Below are 13,146 nucleotides of genomic sequence, written 5' to 3'. Positions count from 1 at the left end.
AAGTGACCAAACATACCAAACGTATATACACATTGCACACTACAGTAAGCACAAGGCATTATAAAACATATGACAGCTCAGTATGCATACACAGGACATTGTGGAAATGAGAATATTAACAAAACAGAATGTGATATGAAGGCTAGTTATCACATGGGATAGTCACAAGAGCGATATCTCAGCAACCATAAGATTTAAGGTCAAATTACACAAAAACATGTTTTTAATTTCTTTCTTTCTTCTTCTTCTTTTTTTTTAGAAGGGGATTAATGTTATTTGTACATCAAGTTCAGGGGTGTCCAAACTTTGGGAGGGCCACTGTCCTGCAGAGTTCAGCTACAACTTGCCTCGGCACACCTGCCTTTAACTTTCTAGTATGCCTAATATAAGAGCTAATATAAGTAGCTGGTTCAGGATGGAGCTAAATTCTGCAGGACAGTGGCCCTCCATGAGCAGGACTGGACATATTCAATACCCTCTATATTTTCCTAAATTCTATTCTGCAAATTAAAATTTCATGTTTTTGCTGTATCTGTAATAATGCTTATTTTGCTACATGATGGTGAATGTGAATGTGCTAGACCATTGATTCGTTAGCTGATAAAGTCAAATAACAAAAACGAGGCCATCAGTAAATTGTTAAACGATTTGCGCAACAAACACATGAGTTTATGATCACGATAATACATAAATTAATCAATCAATAAAAATAATATTATTAAAAAAAAAAAAACTCCAGTTTGGAATATCAAGCAGCATAACGAACTGACTTTGCACAGGTAAAATAACGAAGTGATCAAGTGAACGACACCGGAAGCCCGCACATTATAAATAAAAATGACCACGCCCACTTTTACATTACCAATAAAGTGGACTGAGTAAACAAGTGAGCGCCATAAAACCAGACATTAATAAACACTCAAAGATATGATGAAAACTATTTTTTCCTCCTTACTAAGATAATACGATCATGTGCCACTTAATCACATGATACTTTATTTTATGCATTAGTTTGCAAGATCGATGTCACACTTTAGTAGGCAGCCTTCTGTAAATTTAAATCAATTTCTGTACAGGTACGTAGGCTGCCTTAACATCATGACTATTTCATGACAAAAACTATTTCCATCATTAAGCAGAAAAAATAATATAAAATCACAGAACACGCCTTTTATAGGTTCATAAATACACTTAACAAACTGTCTCAATAAAGATGTGACAATTTGCACCAACCTGATAATTAAATTGGCTCTTGTCCTAAAAGCACAGTTCAACCTTTTAGTTAAAATCTGTTTCCAATCTACATTCACGTGCTTTATCGCTGTGTTAAACATACATGTCACTCAAACAGTGGGTGGGCTGGGCTAAAATGATAATGGACCACTCCTTGCTCCACCGTTACCCCCGCCTTCTTCTCCAGAGAAGTACTCCACAGCCCAAGCCCAAATTCTGCCATTCTCCATAGCCCGGAGTTACAAGCACACTGAGAAAACCCAGCACGAATGTGAGAGGAAAAGAGAGACAGAGAGAGCAAGTGACAAAGTAACTAATAAAACCAGAAAAAAAATAAAATAAAGTGAGGCTTCGCGCCTCGAGAAAGAACAAGAGTATACACGAGTACGTTCAAGTTTAGTTTAGAAAGCGTGGTGGAAAACTTTTCTGGGCTGTGGCAGAAAGCTGTGGACCGCGGAAGATGCCAGAGCAAAGGTGTTGAACTGTAACAGGTAAGTTTTTAGCTATATATCTCTTGAAGTTACTTAGAAATGCAGTTTTGGCGTGCGATGCGCACGTTTAAAAAGTAGTTTATTTTTCCAAAGTACTTTTCCAGAGACTGCTTCTTGACTTATTATATGCTCAACTAGGTATAATAACGTTATATATTCGCTTTTTTTTTGCTTTATTGTGTCAGCTCACAATACAAACTGTATAGTTGGACATGAAGAGGGTTGGGTGGGTGTGTTTCTCTATCTGCGCATCTGTTGCGCACGTTTTTTCCCCAACTATACTAAAGTTTGTCATTGTTAAGAATCAAGCGTTTAGTTTCTTAAACTTGACCTACTAAATCACTCTGAAGAAACAGGATTCACAATTAAGGCAAATTTTCTGGGGTTTTGCATGTCATGCAAAAGATACACCCAAGTTAAAACAGTGCAACGTGGATAAGAAGGTAGCCTGACTTTGGTTGCATGACTTTGCCCACGCTGTAAAATAAATTAATATAGTTGGTTGAAAAGAAAGCTATCTACTCATATTTTATTTATGTATTATTATGATTATTTTTGTATATATATATAAAATTATATACAGTGAATAAAACTCGTGTCACGTTTGCGTAGATTTATGTTTTTCCCCTTGAAAAGGAGCATTATCCTGCCATACCAAATCTGGTCATAGCTCAAGATTTTTGGACAACGTCATCACATATTCTACACTGTGGGTGAATTGTTTTCTCATATTTCACTCTTTTTTATATATATATATATATATATATATATATGTAATGTTAATTTATTGGAATCATTCATGTTAGCCTTATAAAATGTGATGGTTGGTTTTAATTTAGTTTGCAAGTCTTTTAACATTTTGCCTTGATTTTCTTAACCTGGAGCCCCAGCCAGGGTGTGGGTAGTGAGTAAGAGGGGTGAAGGGAGGAGGGGGTAATGGAATGTAGTGGTTTGGAAAGACTTACTAATTGAAACCAGGTTTGAAGCGCACAGGGAGAAAGTAAGGCTTGCTATGGAGAAGAAAGAACGAGGTGTTTTATTCACGCCAGACTGCGGCATGACTTTAGATATGGAGCTGTTTTGCAGTAGGATGACAGAAATTTTGTTATGTTAAAGAATAAGAGAATGAAAGGTATAGATAAAGCGCAAGGGGGGAGTTGCAGATAAGCGTTGATAGTTTGGAGATGTGTATGGATTGTTGACATCCAAAAAATCAGTTTTGCAGTTTATCTGATCTAAGCTATCTTTTAAAAACATTTGTGAGCACATTTTTCATCAGAGGAACATTCGGAGCCCATCCCCCTTTGTCCTGCCACACCCAAATCTTTCTTCTGTAATTTCAAGACCGATGAATCTATAGCAGACTAAAGCAGTCAAACAGTAATAATGTACAGTTTTAAAGTTGTGCTAGAGCAACTTCAAAAATAAAGTTAATTTGAATTTTATATTTTTTTTTCTGTATGTGTTCTCGTATTCATGTTTAGCAATTTCTTTCTACCTTGGTAGTATTTGAAGGTTACAGTGTGTTTAGTTTAAAACAGAACAGAGTGCTGCTTGCTTATCTTGATTGTTTTAGGAATTGAATGTTAAATATAAACAAAGTTTTAGAGTCCGTCTGTCATTTTCTGCTGCAGGATTGTCCTGGAAGTTTACAGCGGAGGCAAAACTTTCTCCTCCTCTGTGTTGATAAGTCTGGTTAGTGTGTACTCTATAGGACCATCTATTCTAGTGTGAAACGGAAAGAGCCTGGACTTGTGCACACTTCCTTTGTCATTTCCTTAAAAGCTTGTCGAGGACTTGCGGTGACAATGCCAAGGGGAGGAGTGGCAGGCTTTTGTAGCGGAGCGGTTCACTTGCTGTTTGTTCACTTTCTCACATCTCAAATCTTTTTGATAGTTTTTTCTGTAAGGGTACCGAATGAAAGAAATCAGTTCTCCGTGAAATTGTGATGATGATTCATCAGAGATAAGTTGTCAGCACGGTGCCTCACAGGATGTCGGGATCATTTGAAGACTTCTGAAGTATGAAGCCTGAACTTGTATTATCTTAGTACGTGTCTTCCTGTTCAGGCAGACCCTGGAGTTCTCATCATTCCATGGTTGAGAAATACTGTCTTGAAGCTAAAACAGAGACATTGGACAATACACTATCTGTTTGCCAATATGGCTCTGAGTCAGAGTCAGGCATTCATATTTCATCATTTTCCATATTGACAGAGTTGTGTTGTAAGAGTTTGGCACACGTGCTTTAATCGTTATTTTTTTTATTATTGTAATTGTTGGCATTTCCAATTGCCATTTACTGACTTTTTTATTTTTATTTATTTTTATTTTTTTATAAATAAGCCTACTTATTATTATTATTATTATTATCATTATTATTATTATTATTATTATTATTTAAAATATTTTTATGTTTTTGTATTATCGCAATGTTGAAATTAATATATTATTTATTCTGCTTTTTGGACCTCAGATGTACGTGTGCCTATGACTCATGGTAAACTGTACTTCCATTATATTTATGCAATTCAATTTAGATTACTATATTACATTTGTTGTCAGCCTTGAAATAGAAGATACGGTCTGCGTTTCATTATAGTTTAGTATCCCATGACAGTAAGATGGTTAGGATTCAGTGTCTTTTCAAGGCTGTTTGTTTTTGGCTTGACTTTGATGCTTCAATTATGTATGAGTCCTCTTGTTTTCAGATGGTTACTTTTAGAAATGACGTGCTTCATATTCACAAAACATAATTTAATGAAGCAGCAAGTAAATGGGTTATATTGTAGCCAAGGCGAAATACATGCACCAACTTGCGTGACATGTTATTTCCTGTTAGCCACACCTGGCTTTGCTGCATGATATAATGGATTAAATGTTGATTTAGGTTTATTGTGTACTTTTAATTGACCAAGTACATTATGCAAGTTTGTTTACTGCTAACTAATATTACATATCAATGAATAACAGTAAAGATATGCACTGCAGTGACACTTGATATGTTTTCTTGGTTCCAGTGAGTGATGTAAGAGCAGCTTGTGGATGATGTAAGTTGCACACCTATTTAAAAATGTAATTTTTAAGACAAAGTACATTGCATGACTGTAGTTTACTAGTTCTAATGCATTCCAAAGTGTGCTGTAAGGCGATTTAATGATCGGCATGTCTTGACGTCGAATAAGTGTTTGACTACAGCTCATACTACATCGCGCCATTTCAGTAATGTAGGTATGCACATTTACTTGTTTACAACACACCAAGGATAGTGACTGCAGAGGTTAGATGGTTCCATGTGCAATCTACGTGAGTTTGTTTCTAGTTGAATTATAGATAAGCAGAGAGATTGATTCAGACTTATTTGGACGTTTCAAACACATGCCTTTTCACTTCTACAAAGCGCTTGGTAGTGGTGACACAGACCTAACTATAAAACCAGCTGATGGAAAATGAAATATAACGCACTCCGAGCTGGTAAGAGAACCACCTTGCCATCAGTCATTGCTGTGTATTTGATTGCTGACTCATATCCTCTGACTCGGTTTGAAAAATCCTGTTAACAGGATAATCAAACAAGTCAGAATAGACAAAAACGTGACTCAGACTCAAGTGAAAGCCTTTAGCTAATATACATGTATCTATATGTATACGTTTAAGACTTGATTATGTTATTTAATGCAATTCACCACAGCAGGTTTTTATGGTTTTATCTTTGACTTCTGTTTGTTCCTCTTAATAGGTGATATTTCCACAAAAGATTGAAAGCGTACGTCTTTGCACGAGAGTTTGGTCACTTGTGGTTTTGAATTGAGCGCATGTGGAAGTAAAAGTGGATCTTTTAACCATATGGTAATTATCCGTTTTCATGTATCAGCTCTCGCTTTGTCAGAAATGAATACTGAGCATTTAATGAAGAAATATGACTTGCACTTGTTGCATTAAAATTTGTATCCTGTAATTTGCTTTGGAAAAACGTGTCTGCTAAAGAGCGAGCAACCAAGCAACTCCTGTAGGCAAAGCCAAAGGCCACAATTTATGTTATTGCATTGTGCAATGGCTGACTATGTGTGTGTGTCTCTTATTAAACATTACAACCCTTTAATGGAAAAAGTGTGGCATGAAACGCTTACAGTGGCTTTTCTATAATTAGTGGTCTGGTTGTTTGCCCAACAATTCTATCACTTATCTAACCCGCAACGTTGCTGAATCTTTATAAATGTAGATTCATGGTTGTGCAATATCTCCCATTTACAATGGAGCACTAAGAGCTTTTAAACTTTTTTTTATGACCTGTTTTGCTGTGCATTAATCAGTGTCATGAGGCGTTCCTATTAGTGTTTACAAAATGTGGAAATCTGCTTGATTTAAAAAAAAAAATTAAATGACCCTTCTACATTGGCTGTTAGTTAAAAACCATGAAAGAATCCCCTGTTTTTGTACCCAGCTCAGACCCACTGGGTGATTTGAGTGGTTGGGTAGAGAGTAGGACATTGCTTTGGAGTTAGTCACTGCAGGAGAGGCTGGGCTCTCTTCCAGTTGGCCTGACGGCTCTATCAAGGAATGCGTGTGACTGGAGGCCTGGGTGGGGCTCGCAGCTCACTGTGCGATATGTGCGGGCTGAGAGATGGTGTGTGTGTAGTTTCTCATTGTACGAAGGGCGTGTCCCCTGCTTAGGATTTGCGTTTTTCTGCCGTCTGTGTTGTGCCATAAACTCTGCTCCTTTTAGAGTTGCACAGTTGTTGCCAAATGACCTCTGCCAGATGGAAGCGTTGCGGTGTCGTCTAACACATTTTTAGTCCTGTGATTGTGGTCACATTTTGTTCTAGTCTTTTTCATGCCTAACAATACGAGCTATATATAAGTGTATATATTCTTTGAAACTGAATTTTTTGTCCTTTTTTTTTTTTACTTTAACTCTTTCTGAAATATAACTTGCGCAATAAGTTGTAAATAATTATCACTGATCGTGTTTGTAACATGCAGTTTTGCTCGGCTGGCTCCACCTTTAGTGAGGTGACAGCAAACTTGATACAACTAAGTACAGGGCTCGTAGATGTCACCCGGTTTGAGTGTACACAGCTGCTCTGCCAAATGTTGTTCTTTGCAAACAGTGTGACAGCCTCGTCCAGACTGGCCTTTATCAGAGCAAGCCCATGACTATTTCAGTCACAGCTCAGAAATAACCATCCGTTAATGAAACAACAGGGTAGTGAGAGGTTCTAGCAGTGGTTTCCAAATAAGACGTTGGAAGGAGAATTTTTTTTTTTCTACCTATGCTACTCCACAAACCTGTGAAGAGCGGTTTACTTTAAAATAGCTGGTCATTCTCAAGATGTATTGTAACTCCCCAGATGAATGCTTTTGTAAATATTTAGAGCAAAGGTTTGCCCATCCTTTTTGAATGGGACAGAGAGGTACTTTAAGTTTTAAGTTGGGATAAATATACAGTGTCCTTGGGGCAACCTTAAATGATTACTTACTACAGTTGTTTTCTAAACGGTGTCCATAACAGTGGAATAGTACTGAAGAGAACTGATATCAGGGCAGGCCCCCGCAAGCATGTACCTGTCTGAGCTGATTCCAGCATTTGTTTGCAGTGCTAGTGTTACATTAGGACTTTTCATGCTTTTCTGCTGTAGGGGAAACCTCTCAATTTCAAGTAATCATATCTGTGATCTGACCCAAGTCGTAGGGTTTTATTACATATACATTTATGCATTTAGTAGACACTTTTATCCAAAGCAACTTACAGTGCATTCAGTCTAAATTTGTTTTTTTTTTACCAGTATGTGTGTTCCCTGGGAATTGAACCCACAACCTTTTGCACTGATAACGCAATGCTCTACCACTGAGCCACATTATTATCATTCTGAGTTATATTAGTGTCAACGAAACCACATTTCATTGCTCTTTGTCACAGTGTTCACAAAAATGCACATGTATCTTGTCCTGTCATGCATCGTTGCTATAAAGGCCTGAAAGACATGTTTATGAAACTAAACAAATTCCCAACATTTCTCTAGCCTGGACTGAAAGGCTTAAAACAGATATCTCTTTGTCCTCTGCCTCCTCCATGCAGAAATTATCAAACGCTAAATTGGACGAGAAGCCACGGGACAGCTTCAAAGGCCATGGAGTGTGAAGGACAATTCAACACTTCACAAATTTAAAGAATGTGCATGAGAGCTAATGGCGCTTGCTCTTTAAAGTTTTTCAGTTGCGGGAGTATTATTATATTAGGTGTTTTCGTACAAAGTCATTTGACTTAGTCTTGACGAAAGCCTCACAGCTTATGAGTTGGAACAATTGAAACTTATAATTTTGAGTAACTAGAAAGTACATTATTAGCGCAAATAGTTCTTGATAGAGAGTAGTTGTTTCCCACCTGAGTTGACCATCTAAAACTTTTTATTAAATGAAACAATAATGGACTGAGGAAGATAAGGGTAGAAAATGAAGTTTGATAATTTGGTCCGGGTGAAATTAAATGAGTGAAATCACTGCGTAGTTTAGCCTCCAGTGTCTTCAGCTATAACCTTGTGACTTGAGGAGCTTTTAGGCGATCAAATGAGGATTTGCACATGATGTTTGCTTTCCTGTGAGAGACACTTACTTGAACTTTATTTTAAGTGACAGTTTCATGCCATTGGCATGGTTATTATGAATGGCTTCATTCCTCTTAGGTTTTTAGTTTACGGTCATCTTGAATTACTTCTTAACAATAAGCACAGCAAACAAAAGCCTAGATGAGAGTGTAAGAGTTTGACTCACTCATATGCATGTGTAAGGCAACAAAAACATTTCAAACACCGTAATATCTGACAGTGACTAGCAATTTCACTCTGTCTGTAGCTGCTCAAAAAGATTCCCAGTGTTTAGAGCACAGGGTGGATTTGCAGCCATGTGAAGCTGAGTTTATTTTGAGGGAGTGATGCTGTTAATAGTATTTAACAGTAATTAGTTATCAAACTTGATATTTAAACACAAAGGTAATTGTGAATTTCAGTTGTCAGACTAGTCAGATAATAATTCAACAGCAACATCCAGAGTAAACGTTTAAGCTTGTGCAGACACGTGTACACTTCTGTCTTTGGTTCGTGCAAAGGAAAACTCCCCGTCCTGTGCGCTCGTATTGTAACTGTTTCAGCCACTGTCGCCCTCTTAGGGCAAACCAAAGTATAAATCCAACTAGGGTGGGGCTGCATTTTTAAAGGAAATAAGTTCAGTCTGATCCACTAGCTTAAGGTCTCAAAACCATGCAAGCAAAACTATTATTATTATTAGACTTTTTGCTTTAAAAGATAAAAGTGTGATACTTGAGTTGAATGCACATTTTGTAATTGATGGTTTTGGCATCTGTCTATTGATGAATATTTACTGATATTACATCTGATTTCCCTCTCCTTTCTTGCTTTCTTTCAGAATATAGAGGAAGACGGGAGAGAGTTTCAGCATTAGCCTTGGAAATTCAGTAGGTTCCCTTATCTATTAGTTTATGACATGCATAACACATTTGCTTTGACAATGGATTGACTGAAAGCATAAGCAGTTACACCCACTTGTCATTCAGCAAGAATTGGTGGGTGTATGCTATATAACCTAATAATGATTAATATGCAACAAGTTGCAGCTTGTAATGGTTTCCCTCCACTTTTCAGGTCCTCTTGGTCCTTTTTTTTTTTTTTACTAATGTCATTAAAATATGTGGGATTTCCTTTTAAATTTTAGTTTTATTTAAATCTTACACTCTCCAGTATGATGCTCTTTGTTGCTAGACCTCAAAGTTTGATTTGCTTAAAAGGTCCCGATTTCAATTCAAGAGTTCACAAAGATGTGTTCTATTTCAGTGCTGAAGTCTTATGATCGTACAAACACTGGAGATATTTTGAAGCGTCTGCTTACATGGATCATAACAGATCATATGATTTTGGGTACGAGCCATCTGCTTTAAGCAAGTACCCTACAGTAATGCTCTGATAGTGACATGGTTTATACTCTTGTGAAAGCTAAAGGATATATCACTTATTCAAAGAAAGATAATCTGTGCTACACTTGGTGTCAGAGTTGTTTTGAACCCAGTCTCTGTGGTTAACAGAAAGTAAGGGTGGGAAATGAATGTGTTGGGCAAAGTTAATGTGACTCTACAGCCTCTTTGGTCCATGATAGTTACATGTTTCAAAGACACATCTGCCTTTTATCCTTTTTTTATTTTTCATTTTTTCTTACCCTCCTACTCCATTTGCTTCTCCAAAAGCGCACTCTGAGGAATCTGTCAGATTTGTGACAACAGCCACTGTGCAAATAGTACCGTGGACTATATAGGTTTAAAAAAATGTATAGTGGTAGAGGAATGTTGATAGAGAGGGAGTGGCATCATGTTAAGAGGCAGGAGACAGACCAGGCTGGGAGAGAAATAATAAGCTTTTGCACTGCTTGCTATGGAGTTCTTAAGTACACAGCAATGTAGGTTTTCCCCTTTTCCTTTTGTAAATATCAGCTTTAGCCAACAATAATAAGGCACTCTTTAGGCTTGGGTTTCACAGCTTTCATGTCCCATGTGTAGCATTTCTACCCCTGTGGACTTTCACTGGTTTCACTGAAATTACATTGATGTCTTAATGTCTATTAAATGAAAAATATTGTGCATTATTCTGTTGCATGTGATGCTGACCAATCCTCTTTAAAGCATTTAGAATTTTTTAACAGTCACATAATCAATGTAGATTTAATATGAAACTAACCTTTGTCTAATTCCAGTTACAGCAACAGTAAATATTAAATTATTGTAATTGTATTACAATAATTTAATTGTATTGTTTTCTCCTTAGTGTTGTTTATAATGTTAAAATTGTCTATTATTTAAATATATAACAGCCTCTAATAGTGCTTTAGTATAAATAGAATATTTTGTGTTCAAGTCAAACGGAGGGAAGCACTCACTTACAGTGCATTCAGACTACACATTATTTTACCAGTATCAAAACACAGAGAGTGTATATTTTTAAATGCATTATCTTGATCTTGCATATATCTGTTCAACTTTGTTAGTGTTTAGATACTTGCATATAGATGAACTCCAAACTAATAGACTGACTAAAAGGAACTCTGCAATTCCTTGATAGCTGCTGAAATAATTTTTATAGAAAAAAAAAATAGATTTAACTTTATTTATCATTAGCTTCATGAATTGTTGAGTTGCACCTAAGACTTTAATGTTTGCAATGTGGTTTTCTCATTTTATTTTGAGTGTGTACATTCCTTCAGTAATCCACTAAGGTCAGGGTCAGGCTTATTTTAGAAGCGAGTATACTTACTATTTTTAATCAAGGGAGCATTTGGATTTCCTGAATAACGCATACATCCCACCAATTCATGATCACATGAGACAAAGCTTTTTCCATTTGCATTTCTTAGACTCTGTATGGCATTCTGGAATACTTTATTCTGACAGATCAGTCATGTTATCGAGCAAACAGATATTTTTGTGTAATGAGGGTTGAGCTATATTTTTGGCTGTTGTCCATGTCAACATAATGAGACTACTACTCTTATCTTACTTGGCAACAAAGTGGGACTTGGGACAAATTGACTAGACAGCACTTGACTTGAGTTCTGCTTAGATTTTGGTATAGCAAGACATTGATTTATTTATTTGTATTTTTTTTCTTTGTCATTGGCAAATGTTTCCATAATTAAAATAAACTAGTGCAACACATTTGCCAATGTGTAGTGAAATATGAATGTAGGTGTTTTCATATCCAAGAGGTCCTGTGTAATTACTGGGGGGATGATTGTGAGTGGGTGATATCTCTGAAACAAAGAACTTTCTGTGTTGAAAGCTGCAATGGCAGGCCCATGTCAGCTAAAAAAAAAAAGCTAAGCTCTGAAGAAATATTCATCAAGGAAAGACCTCCCAGCTCTTCAGGCAACAGTCTGATTTTAATTTCATGGGCATCAGATTTTTAGATAATTAGATACGTTTAATCTGTGTGTTAAACTGAGCTTAATGCATGTAGTGACAGGTTATTACTCTTGATTTAAAGCTTTCTCTCCTCACGCGGCTTAGTGCTTTGTTTTGATGCTAAAGAAAACCATGGTATAAAGATAACTCCGTTCTTGCTAGAAAGATGTAGTTAAACCACTGTTTAAACCCCAAACAGAAATCATGCTTGTTTACTTTCACTTTGTTGGAGACTATATTGCCATCTGGTGGTCCCAATTTGACTCATTTACCGTTGTTCAAAAAAACAACAAAAAATATTATTATTATTATTATTATTATAATATTTATGTATGAACATACTGTTAAACCTATCTGTGAAAGGTTAATCTGAATGCAAGACACTAACTGTCTTTTTCTTTTTTTTAAGGAAAGAACAAGGGCTGACACGGTCCACACTAGGGGACAGGTGAAGAAGTAACACATTTAGAGGTATACAGAATGAAAAGTTAGATGTGATTTAGCTGTGATGTTATAAGCTATATGCAATTTACAGCAAAGCACCGCAATTTTCATTTTATTTTAAAAAAATGTTTTTACATTTTTCAGTTACTGAAAATGCTAAGCACTTTTTTAACTGTTTAACTGGTAATTTCTCTTCAGAAAAAAAACTTATGATCATTCAGCTTGAAACTTTATAATTGTCACCATTGTGTAATTATTTAACTTGATTTACTCTTTCATTTGTGTATTTTATCGTTTTATTTTATTAATTTCTCATTTATTTATAAGATGGCTGATGAGCAGGACACAAGGGAAGTGCTTTTCCCACAGTGGACGGGCACTGATAAGCTTGGTCTCACCATAGAACAAAAAGGTCAAGGAGAGATTTTTGTCAAAGAGGTGAAAGATGAGTCCCCTGCTGCTCATACTGGAAAAGTATATGAAGGTATGAAGTAAAAAAAAACCTGCAGGTTGTAATGTAATGTGCAAACATTTATAAAATTCGAAATTTTTAAATACTGAAAATTTCTCAAATGTTTTGATTCTCTGAAAAACATTTCTCACACCATTTTGGTGTTTTTAAAAGATTTTTTAATGAACTAATGATCATGTAGGTCTTCCAGATATAATTTATCTATTGTAATTCATTTAGTTTGAATTTACCATGTACTGTTTTTTTTTTTTTTTTTTGTCACAGGTGACCAAATTGTGGGGGCCACCATTTACTTTGATAACATGAGCTCAGAAGAAACGGCTGAATTATTAAAGACTCTAAATCGACATAAGGTTGGACTAAAATTACAAAATAAGTCTGGAGACAGGTCGCCTTGCCGTTCTCCAATGGGGACATTGTCACGGGAAGGACGTGGAGGGTTAGGAGGTTCTAGTTCAGACATTCTTCTGGTAAGGTGGCCTCGTAAATTGTAGATGTTAGTATGATCAGTACTTCAGTATTTAACAAACTACATTTAACTGAAAT

At 36.2% G+C, this 13,146-nt stretch overlaps 1 protein-coding gene across 6 annotated transcripts in view; it reads left to right on the top strand.

The window, feature by feature from the left end:
• The first annotated feature begins 1,439 nt into the window (after positions 1-1,439).
• LOC113114241 (neuroblast differentiation-associated protein AHNAK) overlaps positions 1,440-13,146 on the top strand; it is a 32,958-nt gene continuing 21,251 nt past the window's right edge. For 2 of the 6 annotated variants that reach the window (XM_026281105.1, XM_026281106.1), the window contains exons 1-5: positions 1,440-1,724; positions 9,146-9,194; positions 12,094-12,155; positions 12,456-12,612; positions 12,865-13,070. In XM_026281105.1, coding sequence (XP_026136890.1) covers positions 12,456-12,612; positions 12,865-13,070 — 363 coding nt within the window. In that variant the 5' untranslated portion in view covers positions 1,440-1,724; positions 9,146-9,194; positions 12,094-12,155. The other 4 variants (XM_026281101.1, XM_026281103.1, XM_026281102.1 and 1 more) reach the window with 4 other exon arrangements.

This window comes from Carassius auratus, chromosome 14, assembly GCF_003368295.1.
Source record: "Carassius auratus strain Wakin chromosome 14, ASM336829v1, whole genome shotgun sequence".
Lineage (NCBI taxonomy): Eukaryota > Metazoa > Chordata > Actinopteri > Cypriniformes > Cyprinidae > Carassius > Carassius auratus.
Note: the sequence above shows the minus strand (reverse complement) of the source record. Positions and strands in the feature narration are given on the sequence as shown.